General features: G+C 56.9%; 1 protein-coding gene across 3 annotated transcripts in view; it reads left to right on the top strand.

The window, feature by feature from the left end:
• The window catches only part of ABCG1 (ATP binding cassette subfamily G member 1), a 68,174-nt gene extending 46,689 nt beyond the window's left edge, over positions 1 to 21,485 (top strand). For 2 of the 3 annotated variants that reach the window (XM_078071016.1, XM_036097276.2), the window contains exons 3-15: positions 3,012 to 3,129; positions 4,811 to 4,943; positions 7,029 to 7,079; positions 10,677 to 10,822; positions 11,097 to 11,220; positions 12,785 to 12,899; positions 15,493 to 15,677; positions 15,818 to 15,919; positions 16,796 to 16,964; positions 17,776 to 17,876; positions 17,970 to 18,128; positions 19,287 to 19,405; positions 20,582 to 21,485. In XM_078071016.1, coding sequence (XP_077927142.1) covers positions 3,012 to 3,129; positions 4,811 to 4,943; positions 7,029 to 7,079; positions 10,677 to 10,822; positions 11,097 to 11,220; positions 12,785 to 12,899; positions 15,493 to 15,677; positions 15,818 to 15,919; positions 16,796 to 16,964; positions 17,776 to 17,876; positions 17,970 to 18,128; positions 19,287 to 19,405; positions 20,582 to 20,810 — 1,751 coding nt within the window. In that variant the 3' untranslated portion in view covers positions 20,811 to 21,485. The remainder of the gene's footprint in view (positions 1 to 3,011; positions 3,130 to 4,810; positions 4,944 to 7,028; positions 7,080 to 10,676; positions 10,823 to 11,096; positions 11,221 to 12,784; positions 12,900 to 15,492; positions 15,678 to 15,817; positions 15,920 to 16,795; positions 16,965 to 17,775; positions 17,877 to 17,969; positions 18,129 to 19,286; positions 19,406 to 20,581) is intronic. The other variant, XM_036097277.2, reaches the window with a different exon arrangement.
• The last annotated feature ends 1,129 nt before the right edge of the window (positions 21,486 to 22,614 follow it).

Genomic DNA, 22,614 nt, shown 5'->3' with positions numbered 1-22,614 from the left:
GTGGATGGAATGTGGGCTTCTCTGCTGACCTGCTGTGTGACCTTGGGCAGGTCATTAACCCTCTCTGAGCCCTTGCTTCTCGTCTGCAAATTACGGATCGTGTGCACCCAGGGCTGTACTCTGAGCTTATCCTTCGAGGGCTTGTTTCTACAAAAGGAGACATCTGTGTGCCCCCACTTAACTGAAGTTATGCTGCTGTGTGTCCCCTGACCCTTGTAGGTGGGACAGACACCGTGTCCCTCTAAAGCACCGTGCGCTAACCTGGGTCCGGGTGCCAGAGCTTTGCCAGCATCCTCTGAGATGGGAAGGCCCGGTGTCCGAGCAGGTTCCTGTCCTTGTGAGGGAGGGACCAGGCACTGTCCTCTCTGTCTTTGTCTCTTCTCTCCTCTCCTCTCTTGTCTGGGTTTTGCTTTGGTTTCTGGACTGACTGTTTTAGAGACGGGCTGCCCACACCTTGCGGGGGGCTGATGGGCATTGCTTGGCCCTGCCCCTCTGTGGTTTCTGTCCCTGGGATCCCCTGAGCATCACGACCCCGACCAGAAGCAGCAGGACAAGCCCCCGTGTAAACAAGTGTCCACAGCACACGGAGGAGGAAGCAGGCGCCCCCTCCACTGTGCCCAGAACTGGGCTGGGCGGAGCTCCTGGGCGGGAAGTAGGGCACCTCCATTTCGTGTTTCTATAAGGGGACAAGTGCAAGGCTCCGCAGCCGAGGACGATTTTGTTACATAAAGACAGAGTTGTGCACGTGTGGGACACCCACAAACCCCGCTCTACGGGGATTCCCGGTCCCCCAGCACCAGACCGAGGTCCCCACCTCCAAGTGTGCACGTGGACCCCTGCGGGTCCGGAAGTAGGACAGAGAGGTGACTTCTTCACTTTCCACTGTCACTTTTGTGATTCTTCTATCCCAAACGTGTGTTTGTTGTTTCTAAGAAAAGCAGGTTTCTGATATTAGAGAGGGGCAGCCCCGAGCTGCGTCTTGCCCCTTCTCGGCTGCCCGACCCTGTGCAGGCCCCGCACAGGAGGACCCCTCCCGGCCAGCCTGCTGCAGGTCCCCTGTCCTTTCAGGCTGCGCTGGGAGCCAGCGTCCCTCCCGGAGGCTCGAGTCCTGAGCCTCATGAGCCTCACACGACCTGGCCGTGTATCGGCGCAGCCAGCCCGGGGGTTCATGGGCAGACCCACCTTCCCACTCGCTTGGTGTAAATGAGAAGACCACAGGCTACACCCCAGGGGCCCACCTTCTCCCTTGAAAGGGCCCGCTGCCCCCACAGCCCTGCATCCTTGGTACGCATCCTGGCGAGCACAGCCTGCGTGAGTTGTGCTATTATCTGGTGCGCAGTGTGCACCCCGATACCAAGGGACAGCCCCGGGTGCTGTCAGAGGATCCCCCGTGGGCGCTGCCCCGAGAGAAAGGGCCTCTCAGAACCCCGGGATGCGGGGCCGCCCCCAGGCCAGCAGACTGCACTTGGCCTCCAAACGGCCGGTGGCCAGCTCGTGGTCATCTCAGGGACTCACCTGCATCCTCAGGTGGTCCCTGATTCCCAGAACAGCCTAAGGGAGGGTTTGCTCGAGAGTAACCCCGGTCCTGACCTGAGCCGCCAGGAGGCCAGCCACAAACGAACAGACGCCCGCCCGGCATTAACGCTCCCTCGGTGATGTCATGCAGGTCCCCGTGGCCCAGGCCCCGGGGTGCCTGACGAGGGCCCCTGCACCAGGAGCTTGACCTTGCAGAGGAGAAGCCTCTGCTGTCCCCCAGCTTTTCCGTGTGTCTGTCCACCGAGGGGCAGACACAGACTCTATGCTTTGGGGTCCCGGCCCCTCCCCGCACTGGTCTCCCTTGGCTCTGGGGCCTGTTAGCTGACCTGAGTCACCTTCGTCCCGGGGGTAAGCATGTGAGCGCCTCCTCCAGACTGCGCGTGTGCGTTGTTCCTCTACCCCTCTCCCACCTCGGTGACTGTCAGCCCTCCCCAGGCAACTGTCGCTGTCCGTAATGAGGCAGATCGCAGGGCCACAGCTTGCTGCCTCTCTCTCCTGCCTGAGGAAACTGGTCCTCGGGCACTCCCTGTCCAAATCGAGGTGGCACCTGGTGACTGGTGGGAGTGGAGGTGTCTCATCTGTGAAAGACGAGTAGACCACTGGGCGAGAACTCCCTAGGCCCGCGCAGGTGTGGGGGTGCAGGGAGCAGCGGCCAGAACAAGGGGCTCCGTGGGGTGCTTGTAACCGTTGGGTGTGGGGGGGTCAAATACTTCGTTTGCATGATTGTGACCATTGGAGGGTCTGCTCTGAGGATGTTTCTCAGGAACTGAGAAAATGTTTCTGAATTAGGAGTCTTTACCTGTGGGTCCAATTGCTTCTATTTTGTTTATAGCACATCGAACAGTCCCCTCGAAGAAAGATTAACGTGGCTCTGTGTGGGGTGTGTTTTCCTTTGATGCAGCTCCCGGATGGAGACTTGGCAGAAATTCCAGAGCAATTTGATGTGGCTGCAAAATGATAAACTCTTAATTCTTAATTAATTAATGCTATTTTAATTATTTAATTATAAGGTAATGATATGTGAATCAATTTTACACGAATAGTTTATATGAATATAAAGTATAAATAAATGAAAGAAGAATCATTTGATTAATAAAGGCGCTTGCTCACTATCATGGGGGCAGAGGCAGCGTGGAGGTGGCATGGCCCTGGGTTGAGATCTGTTCACACTGGCCCTGGGGTCCTGGAGGAGGCACCTGCTGCCTCGTCCCACCAGGAGGTGGATTCCTCGTAGGCCAGACAACGCACGTGCAGAGCTCGGAGCTGCTAAGGGGACTGCGAGAGGCAGCTGAGGAAGGGGGCACATAGGAGGCTGACTTTCTCACCCAGAGCTCGGCATTTTACGCAACGCATGAAAAATCTTGCTTTTAGCCTTGGTTGTGTCGTTAGTGTATTTACGGGTTTGTCCTTCCTGTGTGGGGGTCGAACCCACGGACCCCGCGATGGCTGGGAATAATGTGATGTGCTTTCTGCAGGATACAAGACCCTCCTGAAAGGAATTTCCGGGAAGTTCAACAGCGGGGAGCTGGTGGCCATCATGGGGCCCTCCGGGGCTGGGAAGTCCACGCTCATGAACATTCTGGCTGGGTACAGGTGAGTACAGCTGTGGTGGAGAACAGGGTTCTCGCCCCGTTCTTAGCCTGGGGGCAGCAACCGGAAAAGCGGGGCCACCTCGGTCTGTCCTGTCACTTCTTAAGGTTCTGCACAGACTCTGGTGAGGCCTGTGGGGTTGAGCATTAAGAGGCCTTAGGATTGGGGTGCCTGGGTGGCTCAGTCGGTTCAGCATCCGACTCTTGATTTCGGCTCAGGTCATGATTTCAGGGTCATGAGATCAAGACCCGCATCAGGCTCCGAGCTCAGCGGGGAGTCTGCTTGAGATTCTCTCTCTCCCTCTCCCTGCTCTCTCTCAAAAAAAAAGATTAAAAAAAAAAATGTAAGGTGAGCAGCAGGAGACCCGTCAGACAGGGGCCCGGGGCTCAGGTGCTCTGGCCTGGGCCTGTGTTAGCCCCCGACGTCCTGCCAGTCTTTCCTGGGAGAGCGGCTGGAAAGCTGAATCTTTCCAAGTGTTAAATTGCCCTCTTAGAGCCTCTGTCCTCCGCTCTCGGGCTCCCATTTGCCAACGTTAGCAAATACCGCTAATACTACTAATAATTTCATCTCCTGGAAAAAAAGATGAATATCACCCCTTTCCTTTGGACCTCTGAATTACTCTTTAATGCCGGCAATTAGGGTTTTTAAAAACCTCCCAAATGACAAGTTTCTGCCTGTTGCATTCACATCGAAAGCTTGAAGCTGATGCCCAGCATCATGGGGGTGCGTGGCAGGGGTGGGGGGCGGACACTTTCAGCACGTCCACACCCACAGCCGCTGCCTGGCCGGGGGTGCTCAGGCAGCCTGGGGCCGCCGACCGCTGCCTGGAGGTGCCTGGGCCCCAAGCCTGGCCCCCAGGGTGGCCAGGGGATCCCGGCCCATGCCCTGGAGGAACGAGCCCAAAGTCGCAGTACTGGCCGGGATGAAGTTGGAAACCAGACGGGATTGCACTGGTCTCCACGGCCCCTTGGTGTTTCTGTGCTCCGGGACGTCTAGGAGGCAGGTCCTCAGGGGGATGCCTGTGGCTTCCGCCCCCTCCCCGGGGCTGAGATGACGCACAGGGAGGGCATGGGGCAGCGCAGATGCACAGTGGGTCTGGGAGGGGGAGGGAGAGAGGGTGGCTGGCGTCTCTGGGGTGCACACGCCATGCCCCGACCTATTGAGTGAGGGGACAACCTCCCCTGTGGAGAAGGAGCATCCCCTTGGCCGCAGGGGTGCAGGGCCCAGCCCCTCCTGTGAGCCACCCGTGCACCGGGAGTCTGCTCCCCTCGTGCCCTCAGGAACTGCTCTGACTGACACCCTCGGCTGCAGAGTCCTGGCCTTTGGGGACTTTGGTGTAGCCTTGGCTACTCACGAGATCATTCGGAAGCCAATCTCACAAAGCCCAGCAGAGCCGGGGTGTCCCTCCGACCTGGGGGCCGCAGGTGGGAGCACCCACGAGTATCTCTGCTTATTAGCACCTGTTCCTTAGGGGCTCGGTACCCCTTCCCCTTTCATCCTGAGCATGTTCTCCACGCAGCTCCGTCCTGCGCATCCTGATGCTGTTCTGTGTCGCCCCCTCCATCCCTTCTGGCCCCTTGGCGTCCCTGCCATAAACGGTCCAGCTGGGAAGCTGCTGGGAGGGGCCCTCTCCCTCCCCGAGGCCCTGGAGGAGGAGCTCACCGTGTGCTCTGTGCGCTTGCAGGGAGACGGGCATGAAGGGCGCCGTCCTCATCAACGGCCTGCCCCGGGACCTGCGCTGCTTCCGGAAGGTGTCCTGTTACATCATGCAGGACGACATGCTGCTGCCACACCTCACGGTGCAGGAGGCCATGATGGTGAGCCGCCCCCGCGGCCTGGGCCTGCCCCGGCCCGGCCTCCCTCGTCCCCGTTAGACAGAGCAGTGCCCTCTGCGGGTCACCTGCGCCCCGGCAGGTGGGGCTGTGGCACCAGGCCTGCTGTTTGGACAGCCGCATCGAAAACAAAGTCCCCACACCCCAGGTTCTCACGGGCTCTGGACGGCGAAATCATGGTCAAGTTTGTGAGACAGTTATTGACCCACCTTCTGTGGGTGACCGCCTAGAGGTGGCCACAATCTTACCGCCCGTGCGCCATCAGCCGTCCTTACTTATTTGTGGCTCTCGGCCTGAGGTCCCCAATCTGGCGCCTGGGTTGGGGCCCTGAGTGTCTGGTCCTCAGCCCTGCCGGCCGGGGTCAGGCGAGCGGAACCAGCATCTGCTTCACACCCCCCTGCATCCCAGGCCCCGTACGCACAAAGGCCCAGACAGTCACCAGGAGTGTGGCAGTGAGCTCGGGGCGCCTGCACAACGGGGTCTGGAGCAGCCCGGACAGCGTGTGCTCAGGCTGCTTGCTTTTCTGCCTTCTCCTGGCCTGCTGCCAAAGACCATGCCCGGCCTCTCGGCCCTCCCCGTTCTCAGCCCCTCTGCCTCGCGTCCCTGGTCGATAAATGGGCATTTGCCTTGGTTTCCCTGCCAAGAGAGGTCTTGCCCTGTGCTTCTGACTTGGATGGAGCAAAGCTTCTTCTCTGCGGGGTTGGAGAGTAGCTGCCCGACGTTTCATCTGAAGGGCTACTCCAGGGGGTTCTTATCTCAGCAAAGGGAAGCAGAGTAAGATGTCGGATACGCGATCTGCCCCCTAACCTGCTCTGCGGGTTGTCCTCATTCATGTCCCCGGGGACTGAGTGTTCTGGAAAGGGGGAGAACTCTCCACCGGGCTGGGCCTCACCAGCAGCCCCGTGCCCGGGGCCCCTAAGAGTGTATCCTGCCTCTACATGGCCGTTCTGACCGCGGCACTGGGAGCTCAGGAGGAGTTCAAACAGAACAGCAAATTTAGAAAATTCAAGCTTTGCTGATCCCTGAAGGGCTACGTCACCATTCTCTCGGGCGACCAGAATTGAGCTTCTCAGCCAGTTACTGAACTCAGCACTTGGTTACTTGACCGAGAAACTTCCCTTTGGCTTCCAGCTCGATCACTGCTTTCTTGTGCAGACAAGATTGGTGACAGTCCCCAACCTGTCACCAAGTTCTGCTGTGAAGTTCATTTTCAGAATGAAATGAGGTTTTGACCTTGGAGAGTTTTATGATGCCTTTGAAAATCACCTCTCGCTTGAGGGAATCCTGCCTTTTGGTTTTGAAGGTCCTGCCACAGGCGTAGGGATGACACCGGGCACCTGCACCCCATCCAGCCACGTGTCAGAACGGCTGTGCATTTCCACGTGCTGTCTCTGACCCTCAAGACCACCGGGCAGACCGCACAGTGACCCTGGGTGTTGCCAAGCAGGCGGCTGGCCCTGCAGGCCCCCCAGGCCTGGCCTCTCCCCCAGCTCACCGGCTGGAAAGTGTGCCCAGGAGGAAACGGAGCAGTCCCCCTTGTCCTTGTCCCCTGCCAGGCCTTGTCCCCCAAGGTCACCCCCAGAACGGGACAGGCCAGAACCAGCGCCAATACTGGATGTTGATGGCCCCTCGAGTCTCACCAAGCAGTGCCAGGGGCCCCTTGGTGTGCCAGCAAACAGGACCTCAAGCAAAACAAAATGACCACAAAACTGGAGTCCTCACATTTAGCACTGGCCAATTTCTGTGTTGTGAACACTCCACGGCGGGTCATTTTAGTCTGTCGGTGCTTCAACAGGTGGCCCATGGACTTTCTAGATATATAGCAGTGGTCTTCACTGATGGCTGGAGTGTCCCGGTCGGTCGGGTGCCCACACCTGCCTTCCCTCTGGGCACAGCAGAGAAGCCATCTGACATGACAGGAAGCATCCCGGACATGTACTGCTGTCCTGGGCCCTGCCTTTGTGAAGCCCAGGGGGTGGGAAGCCCAGACCTCTGAGGGGTGTCCTCTGTCGTGTCAGAGTGAGGTGTGCCCTGCTGACCGCCATCTGTTCTGATCCCACCCCCCGGCAGGTGTCCGCACATCTGAAGCTCCAGGAGAAGGACGAAGGCAGGAGGGAGATGGTGAGTGCGCCCTTGAGCCACCGGTGGTCCCGAAAGTGCACGAAATCCACTTGGCAAACGCGTGGGGAGGGACTTTTGGGCACTGGTTTTGTTTGCTGCTTTGTCACCTAGATTTCTGTGTGGGAGACGGTGACATCTCAGTGTGCTCTCCGGCCCAGCAGCTGTGGGCCTGGGAGGGGCCTCCTTAACACAAGACTACAGACCTCAGTGTGGCCACCAGCCTGCAAGGACGCAGCAGGGAAGCTCAGGTGGCCCGAGCACACCAGCCTGGACATTAGACCAAGCACTCCCTCTCCCCTGTTTGGTGCTCAATATGCTTTATACGCCATTGCTTTTTTTTTTTTTTTTTTATAAAACACTAACAATGAAGATGGTTAGTCATTCCCTTAAAAATAACCACCCTTCGCCCACCCGCACTCACGAGAAGAAATTTGGTTCTTACACATTATTAAGTAGCCTTAAAAAAAAATCAAATAAACAAGTTTCCGGGATGCTGGAGACCTTCTAATCCTCTTCATCCCCCCTCCCTGGCTCCCCCAAAGCCCAGGGCCCAGGGAGGGTGCCAGGAAGCCCCACGCAGCCCCATGAAGCCCCACGTGGCCCCATGAGGCAGGTGGGACCTGCTTATGTTTACACATCAGCTGGGGGGAATCTCAGTTTCCCTCCTCCACTCCACGGTTGGCCTGGCGCTAGTGGGATTTCCATGCAAGAGTAGAGTTGGGTGAAATCCCACTCGTGCGCGATACCATCTTGTCTTCTAAACCCTTGCAAGACAAGGGTCCGGCAGTGGAACGAGGAGGGTCTGCAGGGTGAGAACCAGTAGTGCTACGTGCTTTCTGCTGCAAATCAGAACAATGCGGTGAGCGCACTTAAGAATATTAATAGCAATTCTATTTATTGCGTCAAGTCCCTTTCCTGTGGCGCGTAATAGTTAATGTGACGTAAGTGTGTCATGAAGACAATGCCGGGCATCCTCTCCGCCGTGGCCCCATGGCTGGCCACCACCCTTCAGAACCCTCAGGATCAGCCCAGGAGTCCGGGGTCAGCCGCTCTGGACAGGAGGGAGAGGGGCACACGACCCCTGTGCTGTTGGGGTGCTTCCTGGGGAGCTTTTATTCTGAGGTCCAAAGGGATGAAATGGATTACTGGAACCCAGACGTGGCAGGGGTGGGGACCATGCCATCGGGTGGCCGGTCAGGATCTTGGGGAGGCCACGGGAGCCCATTCTGCCTGCTCTAGCAGAAGGGACAGGGGTGAGACCCGCCTTCTTGGTAGGGCGAGGAGGTGTCTCCGGCGGGCCTAAGACTCGGACATGAAGACAGCCGTGCGCTGTTCTCAGCTGGGTTTACAAGAGCAAAGACATCAAGTCAGCAAGGGTCTTCTTGGTCGACTGCATGACTAAGTCCTCCCATGGGAGGGCAAGCCTTGCCCCTCTCCAGATTCATCTGCTGCTGGATTGAACAAGGCGGTAAGCCTTCCTTGAGGGGCCTGGAGCTGGTCTTGGGTCCTGCACACGCTTCTCACCGGAAGCCCCCGTTCCAGTCCTCAGCCAAGTGTAGGGCACGCCTCTCCCAAGAAAGCATCCGCAGGATTCTGTGATTATTTCAAGGATGAAACAGCGGCCGAGTGCCTGCCCTGACTCATTTCCCTCGAATCTAGGCTGTGGTTGTTTGTAACTCGTGGAAACAATAGAATGGAATGTTCTAGTAGGTAACGGAATGTGTTGTCAACAGCCTTCCTTGGTTCCCAGAAAAGCAGCCTCAGCCCTCGAGGGTTCCCAGAAGGGGCTTGCTTGGGAGCAAGATCTCCCAGGGCTGAGACATTGTTCTTTCTGACTAGTTTTAAAACAAAACCAACCTGCAGAGCATCACTCTTGAGAGAACGCTGGAGAAACGGGCTGGACGGGGCAGGGGAAGGGCCGGCACTGACATTTGCCTCCATCTCCAGCATCCTGTCCATGGGGGCCGAGGGCACGTGAGGCGGGGCGCGCCCGGCCACAAGGAGGGAGCCCCGAGAGGACAGATGGCGGAAGGGAGTGGGCATATGCCGAGCCGTTGGGGGGCCCCAAAGGCAAGCCTGGAGCGACCGGAGTGACTCTTCATTCTGCAAGTGTGGCCTGTGGTTCCAGAAGACCGCACAAGCTTGGTGGCTCTGGGAAAGCCAACAGATGGCGTCTGCAGGGGAAGGAGACTGTGCCAGAGAGCCCTCCCCACCTGCCCTGCCTTGCTGGCCCTTCCCGGGCAACCTCGCTGACCTTCCCGGTTGGGATCCCTCAGATGCAGTGCATTCTAGAAGGGCAGCGGATTGGGTTTATAGATCAGCAAGGAAAATGTCTAGTGGGATTCAGACCCAGGTCCATTGGACCCGACTGCACCCTGGCCCGTGAACAGTGGTGCCCTGGCTCATCCTGTCACCCAGGCTGCATCTTGTCCTGACTGTGCATCAGTAACTCAAGAGCTGGAGTGGAAATTTTCTTCCCTGTGAGTTCCTTCTCCTTCTGGATGACCTCATCTTCCCGGAGAAACCACTGGCCTGAGGTCCATCCCCAGGGGCTGGGATGGTGGCCAGGCGTGTTCTTGCGGGAACTCCAGGAGGGCTCGTCCTGGGAGGTGAGCCTGGGGTGGAGGCGGGGCGGGCTGCTGCGGAGCCCCACCACCCCGGGGGGCTGCCTCCAGGAAGACACCTGAAAACCACGCTCAAGTCTGCTGACTTCTGTTCCCCGAGTCAATACTGGATCAATGACCTGGAGTGGACACAGAGGCTTAGTCACAGTGGACCGTTTATATCCTGGTGCCCAGCCTGCTTCCCGGGAGGAAGGGGGGCATGGGCAGAGCCCCCGTGGAAGGACTGACTGCGTCAGGCCATCTCCTGGCCTTGTTGCCCCATCAGAGCCCTGGTTCTCCCATGACGAGTGCCAACGGGTGGCTTTCCTTCTCCCTGAAGGCCTGGCCGGTGTGGCATGGGTCTGCGGGAGCCTTGGGCCCTGCTCAGAGTGCCGTTAACAGCTGCTGATAATCACAGGCTTCCTCTGGCCAGGCTTTATGCCACATGTTTTCACTGCTTCTCCCATGTTGCCGTCACGATGGCCCTCCCCTTTGTGTTGCTCAGACACCTGATCATCCACCGGCTGTGTGTCTGCCGATCCCCCTGTTCTGCACATGGTGATTGAGCACCTTCCTGTGCCCCCCGTTCTGCACATGGTCATTGAGCACCTTCCCAGGCCCCCCGTTCTGCACATGGTCATTGAGCACCTTCCCGGGCCCCCCGTTCTGCACATGGTCATTGTCACCTTCCCACGCCTGAGTGAGGCTTACGAGGGCGGGAGCCTACCAGGTCACCAGCAGGAGGCAGAACGGGGCCTCCAGTCCCAGCGGGCCTGGGTCCAGCACTGCTCCCCAGCCTCCTGGGCCCAAACCCAGGAACTCAGACTTGGAAAAGCACCTTCCCACTTGGCAACAGGCAGCCTGGGATGGGCCCCGATAAGCAACCCCATGCGTGTGTGTCCATGAGTGGGCTGGGGGAGGCGGCAGGTGTTTCCAGGGGGTGAGGTGTGGCGGGCAGTCCCTGACGGCCACACTGGCTCTGCTGCTCCCCCAGGTCAAAGAGATCCTGACGGCTCTGGGCTTGTTGTCTTGTGCCAACACGCGGACTGGGAGCCTCTCGGGCGGCCAGCGGAAGCGCCTGGCCATTGCCCTGGAGCTGGTGAACAACCCTCCCGTCATGTTCTTTGATGAGCCCACCAGGTAATCAAGAGCAGCGGAGGGAAGAGCCCTGCCCTCTCCACCAGCAGGGGCCCCTGGAGTTGCCTCCAAAGGGGGAGGCATGTGCTCTGCCTACCCATCTTTTTCTCTGTCCTGGGATCCCAGAGCAGAGGCCTGACCTCCCACCCTCTCCCTGTCCGACTCTAGAAGACATGACAGGCTCAGGCCTGTAGGATGGACCTCCCCACTGTGCTGTGAATATGGGGTATGGTTTGGGGGGTCCCACAGGCATCTCACGGTGCCCCTTGCCTTACAGTGGGCTGGACAGTGCCTCCTGCTTCCAGGTGGTCTCCCTGATGAAAGGGCTGGCTCAAGGAGGGAGGTCCATCATCTGTACCATCCACCAGCCCAGCGCCAAGCTCTTCGAGCTCTTCGACCAGGTATGTGCGGTGATAGCCCAGGTGATGCCAAGTCCCAGGGACTCACAGCTTCCTGTCAGTTCCTGGGGGTGTCTTCATTTTTGAGTGGCCTTAAGTGTTATGTTTCACCAGACTCTGGAGTCATAAGCAGCTAAGGTGGCAGGGCGGGAAGGTAGAAAGAGCTGACCAGTGTTCTCCCTCTGGGGAGGAGGGGTCTGATATTGCTAAAGCTTCATTTTCCACCCCCACCCCTGTAACAATGGGGGAACACCTGTTTTACAGAATTAAATGGCAGGTTATCATATGTGTACAATATCATTTCTTTTATAAATCACAGGTTTTGACACTATAAGTAAAAAAAAAAAAAAAAAAAAAAAAAGGCCCAGGGATGAAATGTGTACAGCTTCAAAATCTTTCCTAGCAGGTGGCTGGTGTGAGGGTGAAGAAAAGCAATATAATAAAGTAATGCCTGTCCATATGATATCTTCCCTGACTTAAAGTTCCCTTTGAACTTTAACATTTTGGGGAGGTAATGTAAAGCTCTCCTGAAAGAAGGAGAAATTGACTGATGGATGGGTTCATGGGTAGGTGGGTGGGTGGATGGATGGATAAATAGAAGGTGGAATGGGTGGTGGATGGATGGGTAGATAGGTGGGTGGATGGATGGAAAGATGGATGGATGGATGGAGGGTTGAATGGGTAATGGATGGATGGGTGGATGGATAGGTAAATGGGTGGGTGAGTGGACGGATAGAAAGTTGGATGGATAGTGGTTAGATGAATAGATGGATGGATGGATGGATGGGTAGACGGAAGGTTGAATGGGTGGTGGATGGATGAGTAGATGGAAGGTTGAATGGGTGGTGGATGGATGGGTGGATGAGTGGGTGGGTAGGTGGATGGATGGATGGAATGTTAAATGGGTAATGGATGGATGGGTGGATGGATAGGTAAATGGGTGGGTGGGTGGATAGATAGAAGGTTGAATGGATAGTGGTTGGATGGATGGATGGGTGGGTGGATGGATAAATGGGAGGATGGATGGATGGGTAGATAGAAGGTTGAATGGGTGGTGGATGGATGGTGGATATGTGGGTGGGTGGGTGGGTGCATGGGTGGAAAGATGGATGGATGGATGGGAAGGTTGAATGGGTGGTGGATGGATGGATGGATGGACAGATGGATGGATAAATGGGTGGGTGGGTGGATGGATTGAAGGTTGAATGGGTAGTGGTTGGATGGATGGTTGGATGGATGGATGGATGGATGGGTGGATAAATGGGAGGATAGATGGATGAGTAGATGGAATGTTGAATGGGTGGTGGATGGATGGAAAGTTGGATGGGTGGATGGAAGGTTGAATGGGTGGGATGGATGGATGTGTAGATGGAAGGTTGAATGGGTGGTGGATGGATGGGTGGATGGGTGGATAAATGGGAGGGTGGATGGATGTGTAAATGGATGGGTAGGTAGGTAGACAGAAGGTTGAATGGGTGATGGATGGAGGGCTGGATGGATTGGCAGCTCCTGTTGCTTTACAAAGGAGGACAAGGTTGATGTTCTCCCTCTCCTTACTTTTTTCTAGCTTTATGTCCTTAGTCAAGGACAATGTGTGTACCGGGGAAAAGTCTCAAATCTTGTACCGTACTTGAGGGATTTAGGTCTGAACTGCCCAACCTATCACAACCCAGCTGATTTTGGTAAGTAGAGCCTTAACCAGCTGGAGGGGAAAGAAAGGGGCTCTTTTCCACTTTCGGTGGGTTTCTGCTTTTACCTGAAGCCCCCAGATCTGGAATTCCTTGAATATTCCACACATGGCTCAACTGCCATCCTGTGGTGAAGCTTTTAAGAACAGATAAGAGGTTTTCTTTCCTCCAGAGATCTGGGAACTAGAACAAGGACGTTGTTGTTAGGAGCCATTTTTCCTAATGCTTTGCTGTGTTAGGTTTCTGATTTAAAGGAAGGTATTTCTGAAAATAAATAACCTTTAAAAATAAAAAAATGACCCTCTTACATTAATTAACCAAGTTGTTAAAATGTGGATTTAAATTTCCACCAAACATAACAAAAAAGGTGAAGCTCAGAGTCCAGAGACCAAGTTGATGGTCTGAGCTCCTTCTCCTGATTTGGAGGTCCCGAGGTTGGCAGCGAAGTACACCATGTCCTTGAGATGTAGGAGCCCAACCCTGCATGCTGGCGTTGCTCCCAGGTGCCTCCCCTGGCCATGCCCTCTAGGGTGTTGATGCCGCTGCTGCTGGCCATCACTTTCTCCACACCACCGGGTCTCCGGGCCCAGCACCCTTCCTCCGCACCATGCCCCACACATCTATCAGCAAACCTCACAGCCTCTCCAGGCCGTGTCTCCAAAACCAAGTCTCCTCCACCAGGCTCTGCAAGCCAGGGAGGCAGGAACCCCTCTTGCCTTCTCTTTCTCTCAAGCTTCATATTTACTAGGCCGCCAAGTGCTTGACAGCCCCCACCCAGTCCCATCCCCCCGCCCTGGCCCCTGTGCTGGGGTCCAGTCTTTGCTCGCACATCCTGTCTGCCCGAGGCTGCTGCAAGATTGTCCCACAAGCCGGGTGGCCTAAATCAGCAGAAATTCATCCTGTCGCAGTTCTGGGGCTGGAAGTCAAGGTGTGGGCAGGGCCGAGCTGCCTCCGAGGGCTCCAGGGGAGGGTCCTTCCTGCTCTTCCAGCTCCTGGGGGCTCCAGTGTGCCTGGGCTGGTGGCTGGGCCACCCCAGTCTCTGCCCATGTCCTCACATGGCTTTTTTCTCTGTGTCTCTGGGTGTCCTCTCCTCCTCTTGTAAAGACACCAGTCATGGGACTCAGGGCCCACCCTAAATCCAGGATGATTTCATCTCAAGATCCATAACGAATTATATCTGCAAAGAGCATTTTCCAAATAAAGCCACATTCTGAGGTTCCAGGTGGACATGAATGGGGGGGCATCAGCCTTTCTCATCCATGTTTTTCCCCCAAACATCTGGCCACAGCACTGCTGGGATTCCATATCTCTACATCATCATCCCCCAAATTGTGTTCCTTGAGACAGTTCCCAGGCCAGGCTCTGTCTTCTGAGAAGTGGGTCATGACGGCGAGGGGGGCACACAGTGGACAGGAAGGGGCTGAGGGGGAGGGGACCCTCAGCTAAAGAGAGGCTTTGGCGTGTTGCAAAGGTAGTGGCTGGAGCCAAAGATTGTCACATACCTGTTCCCCAGAGAGAGAAGGCGGGCAGGGACAGGGGCTGCAGAGGAGGGGCAGAGCAGGGAGGGCCTGCAAAGAGGAGAGGACCTAGGGGGTAGGAAACCGGGCACATGGGACTGTGGGAAGGTCTCATGAAGGGGAGAGTGTACCCTTCTGGCAGCTTCTAGTCCCTCTGCGTCACTGGAGAGAGGGCGGGAGGGGAGAGGGGCCATTTGGAGCACGGTGGAGCAGGGTGGGTGTGAGTGAGCAGGTGAGCCGGCCGTGCTGGGCCCATGTGGCATCACTGATGATGATGTTCTCTTGTGGCAACATGTCCTGGTTGATGACAGGATCTAGGAGGGCTTGGCCGCCTCGGTTCAGGCTCAGGGAAAGCAAATAGCTGGTGTGGCCAGAAGGCAGGGCCAAAAATTCGAAGCCGCGGACTTTGGGCTTCAGCAAGGATGTCAGTGAGGGGAGGGGCCGTGGGAAGGAGGCGTGCGAGACCGCAGGCCACGGGCCCGAAGGGGCAGCAGTCATGTGGGCTGTGGAACCAGGGGCCACGGAGAGGCCGTGGGATCCAGAGACGGGGTCAGTGGAGGACACACTCCCTGGGGACTGTGAGGTGGGGCTGAGGGTCCCAAGTGGGCTGGTGGCTCTGGGCCCCTCTCCATGGTCCTGAAGAACTGTCACTGCGCCCATCACTCTTGCCTGAGCCCATAGTGACATGCAAGCCCCCTCCGGCTCATCCCTTGGCTCCAATCCTGGGGCTTGAATGCCCAAGGCAGGCATTCAGTAACCATCACTGGGTGAATAAGTTAATAGATGCACGAGCTAGTTACCTCTCAGGCTCCCTGGCATTGCCATCTGAATTCGCATTTCTAGGATCCTGATATGACACCTGGCCTTGCTGGGGGTTTTGGAGCTGACGAAATTTCGGTTGTGGCGTGATCTTATCCTATCATGCAGCATCCATATAATCCACTAAAAGGACTCCCGCAAGGCTCACTGCTGTGTTGTTGCAAAATGACCAAGGCCTGGGGTCACGTTAGCGACAGGGGGCTCCCCCCTGGAGGGGGGTGCTGGGACTGACCCGTCTGTGTCTCCCACAGTCATGGAGGTCGCGTCCGGTGAATACGGCGATCAGAACGGCCGCCTGGTGAGAGCTGTCCGGGAGGGCATGTGTGACTCCGACCACAGGAGAGAGCCTGGGGGGGATGCCGAGGTGAACCCTTTTCTTTGGCACCGGCCCTCTGAAGAGGTAAAGCAGGCAAAACGATTGAAGGGGTGGAGAAAGGTAATGCAAAGCCCCGGCCCCCCGCGGGATGGCTGCATGCTGCGCCTTGCGCCCTGCCGCATGGGGGCTCTTGCTCAGCCAGGGGGAGCTGCGTCCTGGGCTGGCGGCTCACGACTCCCCCTTCCCGTGTGTGCCCGCAGGACTCCACCTCCACGGAGGGCTGCCACAGCTTCTCAGCCAGCTGCCTCACCCAGTTCTGCATCCTCTTCAAACGGACTTTCCTCAGTATCATGAGGGATTCGGTAAGGCTGTGGGCCAATGTTCTTTCAGGACAGAGGGAGCTGCAGGGTTATTTTCGGTGTGTTCATCCTGCCTGAGCGCTCAGGCTATTTTCCCTGCATTTGCATCGGTCAGCTTTCCCTCCGCGGTGCTGCCGTGACAAATAGTTCCCAGTGGCTGTGACAGTAAATACGTATGTTGTGCTGGTGTGTTGTGTGTTGGCCGCTGTGGCTGGTGGCCCCGCCCCACGTGTCTCATCCTGGGACCCAGAGTGGAGTCACGGCTCCCTTTCTGGAACATGGCAAAGGGCAGCCTGTCAGAGTTCCTGCTGGAGGCAGCAAACCTGGTCTTGTGCTCGCTTTCCTCTGGCCAAGCCCCAGTGGGAGTGTGCCCCTCTCTCAAGGAGGCCCTGGGGGCCAGGGCGCGGGCAGGTGCACAGAGCCCCGTCGGGCAGCAGGCGGTGAGTGACTGGGAGCCGTGATCCTGTCCACCCATCACAGTGGACAACCTGGCAGGCTCCCTGCCGAGGGGGGCTGAGTGCCCAGGGGGGCCTCTGGGACCTGCTTTGAATGTTGGGGGGCTTGTAGCTGCTCAGGCCAGAGCACTCCGAGGAGGGGCCTCGGGCGTATCCATTCTCTGCCCTCCAGCACTGTTTCACCTGACCCCTCCTCTGAAGGTAGACTGCCCTTCGTGCCTTCTGTGGAGCATAGCAATTGCTTCTGTTTTAACAGCAGTAAACTGCTGTGTGTGTGTGTGTGTGTGTGTGTGAGGGCGAGTTGGTTTAGGGTTGGGGCTTGTTTTTCTGGAGAAGAAATCAGGGGCCAATGTCTCCAAAGCCTCAGCCTCGAGGTCTTTGCCGACCGCCATGCACGTCAGCGAGAACTGTGTCTGCCCCCCAGGTCCTGACGCACCTGCGGATCACGTCTCACATCGGAATCGGCCTCCTCATCGGCCTGCTGTACCTGGGGATTGGGAATGAAGCCAAGAAGGTCCTGAGTAACTCCGGCTTCCTCTTCTTTTCCATGCTGTTCCTCATGTTCGCCGCCCTCATGCCCACCGTTCTCACGTGTGAGTGCCTGACCCTACCCCCTCCCACCAACAGGGGACCGAGGTCTTGGCTTGGCCAATAGATGAGCTTTCTGACAAAGAACGTCATGGTTTTTTGAAGTATCATTTTCTTTGTTGACAGGGACTATCATATTTTCTCTTAGACAAGAAAATACATACCATGTTTAAGCCAAAGGAATTAATCACTAATGGAGAAACTGTGAGCATTGTGGAAGGCTGACGAGAGAGAGATTTCTAAAAGGTTTTCTAATCAGGAATGCCTCAAATCTTACTGCTTACCTGTTACCTCATTCACTTATTAAGCCAGCCTGCTGTGGCCAAGTTTGAGAGTGGATAAAGCTATTCTAGATGGATTTCCATGCGGTTCCAGATGGTTTGCGGAGCACGCTGCCCTTGCTCGCTCTGGGCTGACAGTAAACTCCAGCATAAAACTTGCCCCAATGTCGCCTCCCTAAATGGCCCTGCATGCTCAGGACTAGCTTGGGGGTTCTTGCCCATGGAAGGAATCGCACTGGTTAGTGCTGAGCTTAGCAGGAAATCCTTGTGCGAATCACTACAATAATGCTCAGTATCCGAGTAGATGTTCTCCGCACTTCGATTGTGCGCCCAGTGACCCTGCGGGTTATAATCATGGTCGGCAGTTTTCCCAGGCTGGTGAATCGTTCTGTATGTCTTATCTCCGTCTCTGAGAGCCGCTCACATGGCAGGTGGGCATCGTGGCCTCCAGCTCCTGCTTTGAATGCTGCCTGTGCGGATACCCAGCTGGCGGGCTGTGTCTGCCTGACCCCTTTGCCCTCCTTCTGTCTCCTAGTTCCCCTGGAGATGGGAGTATTTCTTCGGGAACACCTGAATTACTGGTACAGCCTGAAGGCCTACTACCTAGCCAAGACCATGGCCGACGTGCCTTTCCAGGTGCGTTAGTGAAGGGCAAGGGTTCTCCATCATTCCCTGTAGAAGGGGCTGGAGACACCATGTCCGTGAGGGGTGACGGGCCTGTGCTTGCAGATCATGTTCCCGGTGGCCTACTGCAGCATCGTGTACTGGATGACGTCGCAGCCGTCCGACGCCGTGAGGTTTGTGCTGTTCGCCGCGCTGGGCACCATGACGTCCCTGGTGGCACAGTCCCTGGGTCTGCTCATTGGAGCCGCATCCACGTCCCTGCAGGTACCAGCTGAGGACACAGCATGGGGCGGGGGGGTGGAGGGGCTCCCTTCTCCACCTGGGCCAATGCGGCCGGGGCCCCTCCTCCCTAAAACGCCGCCTCCTAATTCTGCCCTGACTTCCCAGATTGGCTTCAGCAGGTCGCTGCCCGGGGAAGGAACCGCGCCGCGGCGGCTGGTCAGGGTTGGCACAATGACAACAGCAGGTGCCCGTGGCCTTCGTGCCTGCCAGGCGCTGTTCCCAGTGCTGTCCTCATCATAGCTCATTGCTCCCCGGCAGCCCACAAGCTAGGGTGGTGCTATCCCCATTCCGTAGTGGGGGAGACTGAGGCCCAGAGAGGCAACGTGATCTGGTCAGGGTCGTGTTGCTGGCTCTGAGTCCAAGCTCTCAACGCCTATGTTTTGTTGCCTCTGGGGGATCCGCTCCGCCATCCCTTGGCCCTCCAACGGCAGCCTGCGCCCCTACCCTGCCCCAGGGCTTCACGTGCCCCCCAACCTGCCAACCCCCACTTGTTCACTGCGGCGGCTTCAGGGTGCTCAGGTCAGCTCTGTCCCCCAACACAAAGCCACAACTCTGGTGAATCGTGTGCCCCTCAGGCCTTCCATCACACGCCCTCCCCTGTCACTGCGTGTGATGGACTCTCCGTTTCCGTCTTCAGAGCCCCCTGCCAGTGACCGCTTGGCCCCCAGGGCGGGCCCCTCATCCGTGGATAGGCATAGCCATGGTGTGCATGGGGTGCATCTGGCGGCCGTGGAAAGCGCTCGGCCCCACCAGCCGCCGCGAGAGCCCAGGGAAAGGTGCTCTTTGCCGCTTCCTCCCTCGGACACGGCGGCAGCACCTGGCTGTCCACTCCTCCGGATGCTGTGCTGCGGCCTCATCGCTGTTCCCCTTGGTCCCTGCCTCCTGCTGTCTCTCTTCGCCGCCCTCCCCGACCCCCAGCTGGGGCCCGCTGCTCTCTGTGCGGAGACAGGCTGCAGGCTGGAAGACAGGGGCCCTTAGTGCCATCCTGGCCTTGTGTGACCAGCCGGGAGCCCTGGCCCTTTCCCAGCTGCTGGTGACTCTCCCCAGACGTGTGGGATATGGCCTCCAGGGGACACCTGAGGAAACTGGGTGGGATTCCCACCTGCTGCCCCTGAGCACGTCCCCTGTGTGCCCCCCCAGGTGGCGACCTTTGTGGGACCCGTGACGGCCATCCCCGTCCTCCTCTTCTCGGGGTTCTTCGTCAGCTTCGACACGATCCCGGCTTACCTGCAGTGGATGTCGTATATCTCCTACGTCAGGTAGCGTGTGTGGAGACTCTGATCGCTCGGGAGCTCTGTGTGGACCAAGGGAAGGGACCAAAGCCACTTCCTAGCCACCAGCTAAATGCCAGCATGATGCTTGCACCATGAATCCGAGACTATTGATGCCTTTCACTTTTTCCCAAGTCTGGTGTGTCCGCACCCTCTCGAACACACACACACACACACGCACGCATGCACACTCGCACACACAAAGATAAAATAAATACTAGCAATTTATGCCTTGAAGAAGCCGCAGTGGACCCCTGTCTTCTGCCTGTTTTTGGAGGACTGCCGTGGGGGGTGTGTTTCCATCTTACCAACCTCGTCCCTCTCTGGAATGAACAGCGCTCATAACAAGGTTCTGACTCTGTGTAAATCCGGTGGAAACCAAGTCCTGTTTTAAACATCTTAATATCTTTGAACAAGAGCATTCTGGCCCCTGGGCACCGCGGCGCTTGGACCTCATTCTCTCTGCTCCGGGTCCTGGCGCCTCGGCCTCACCGAGCAGCGCCCATCTTCAGTGCTCTTCTCCCCCAGCTGTAGCAATCCCACATGACACACAAGATCCAAAGTTGGGAACAAGCTTTCTTTTTCTAGAATGTCAGTTCAGACCCAGATGTATTGTTCAGGAAAACAAAATCAAAACAAAGCACCCGCACAGAGTTTCAGCAATCCGTGTGTGGTCCAACGCCAAGAAATCAGAAACCCATGTCTTTCTTCTCAAAATTGGTATTTTTGTTCTGACGCTGTGGGGCTACCCTGGAATGAGAGACGGCGCAGAAGGGTTTTACTGAAATGCTCTATAGTCCTTCGAAGGCTATCAGATCCTTTATTATATCCAACTGTTAAAAAATATATCAGGCGATCAAAGAGCCTTCCAATTCGTTTCCCCCACTGAACAAATACCTACTCTTCATTCAGTTTGGTTTTGTGGGTAGAGGCTCTGGAGGAAACAAAATTTGGGAAAACCTTAGCCAAGCCATTGGATGTGTTTGTCTTGGGAGGCTAGGAAGCATTTCTGTGAAAGACGGGTCTCGGGGAGGGAGGGTGGCCGCACTGCGGATCACGGACAGGGGGACCCTGTTTCCCTCGGCAAATGGAGGCGGGCGCAAGGGCGTGGGGTCCCCTGGACACGGGGAGGGCCTTGCTCACAGCCGGTGCCTTCCTCCGCAGGTATGGGTTTGAAGGGGTCATCCTGTCCATCTACGGGCTGGACCGAGAGGACCTGCACTGTGGCATCGATGAGACGTGCCACTTCCAGAAGTCGGAGGCCATCCTGAGGGAGCTGGACGTGGAGGACGCCAAGCTCTACCTGGACTTCATCGTTCTGGGTATTTTCTTCATCTCCCTGCGCCTCATCGCCTATTTCGTCCTGAGATACAAAATCCGGGCAGAGAGGTAAAAACACCAGAGTGCCAGGAGACACGGACGTAGACATCGCGGCCCAGGGCCCCTTGTAGAGCCGCAGAGACCGCTGCCACCCAGCCCCCGGCGGCGTGCTCAGTCCGCGGGCATCGTGCTGCCCGTCCACGCCCAGCCAGCTCGGCGCCTCTCTCCATCTCCCTTTCTGGCTTCACCTGGGAAGAAGGTGTAGAAAGGCATCGCATCCTTGTGCAGAATTTAACACGGCGGCGGCCGGGCATGCAGGAGTGGGCAGCAGAAGGGCGGCCGGGAGGTTGGGGGTGGCCCCGTCTCGGGACTGTCGCTGCCATCCTACGGTTTTGCCTCCTTCTCCAGGGAGAAGTCAATTTCCAAGCCAAAAGCCAATAACTCTCATTCATTTTAAGAAACTATCTTTTTAGTACTTGTTAAAGGAAATTATTCAGGGTAAATAACACACTTTGCTTAGAGACACGAGGGGCTTAACTAAGGCGCGGAGCTGGTCTCATTTTCAGGCAGACCTTGGGAAAGGCGTGGGCGCGGTGCCCCGGCAGAGAGAAGGCTCTGGGGCTGCACGCGTTCCGAAAAGTCGTACAGAAAGCTGGAGGGTGACATTGGCCCACCTTCCCAAAGTCTTTTCTCCCCCCACCCGTGCTGCTTATTTTAAGCAAAAAATATATTGTTTATTTCTTCCTAACTTTCTGAACACCTTAATTTCGCCTAAAAAGTGTCTAGAAGATGAGCCTTGTTGATTTTTTGCACACATGTCCCTCTCCTCACGTATCACATCGACTACCTCCGCGGGAGCTGGGAGAGCTTGGGGGGCAGCAAAGCCGGGGGGCCGGGGAGGGAGCTGCCAGCGGCGGGGTGGGGGGGCGCACCCAGACCTCACGGCCTCCGAGGCCTCGCAGGCAATGGGCACAGTCCACGCAGCTCGGTCAGACGGTGCGCAGGGTCACGGGCGAGGCCACCTCCCGAGCCGTGTGTCTGTGATATCCCTGCCTTCTCCGTGCTGGGCCCCTGTAGATGTCACAGACCAGAAGCTCCTTCTTCCCAGCGACAGCATCACAGAAGGAAATCCCTGCGGGGCAGGAGTGGCGGGCACATCTGCGGGGTGAACGGCCTCTGGCTTGGCACTGGCCCCTGGGGCGCCTACCAGCTGTCAGAGGTGGTGCGACCGCAGGGGGAGGTCAGAGGAGGCCAAGGGGGGAAATGGAGTTGCTCCCCGCTTGGAATCTCACTGCCCAGGGGCTGGGGTCTCCCAGAGATGGACTGTTTTCTGCACATGTTCATGCCCTGTCTGCACCTGTCTCCTCCGTGAACAACAGCGCTGCGTGATCTCCAAGGCCGCTGTCAGCTCGAAAGGGGTGTTTGACTCCTCAGTTTTGTTCCCAAAGCTTCTATTTCCCACTTTAAGAGAATGGAAAGAGTTCGATTTTTACTCACATACAGATTTGACTCGCAGATGCTTAGCGATCCCTTTTTCAGCCTTCCATCCTTTGTAGTAAACACACTGGAGCGTATTCAACTGTAACTTTGAGTTTTGCTGTTCTGTACAAATGTGGCATTACCTTCCAGATCAGGTCATTTACCCAGGATCTAACTTAGGCTTTATAAAGAGTCTTCATTGAGTTTCAAGATAGATTTGCCTACAAGATGTCACCGGTAGGAAGACCCACCTAGGAACAGCCTGGTGAAATAGAGGGAGGGGCGAGGGGATGGATGTGATCACAGCAGGTGCCGGCAGTACTTAAAGACCTCTTTCCCTCTGTGACCCTGCAAGGACCAGCTAGCCTGGAGCCACGCTGCAGGGCTGAGGCCACCCT

This window comes from Halichoerus grypus, chromosome 1 (assembly GCF_964656455.1).
Source record: "Halichoerus grypus chromosome 1, mHalGry1.hap1.1, whole genome shotgun sequence".
NCBI lineage: Eukaryota > Metazoa > Chordata > Mammalia > Carnivora > Phocidae > Halichoerus > Halichoerus grypus.
This window is presented reverse-complemented; position numbering and strand designations above follow the sequence as displayed.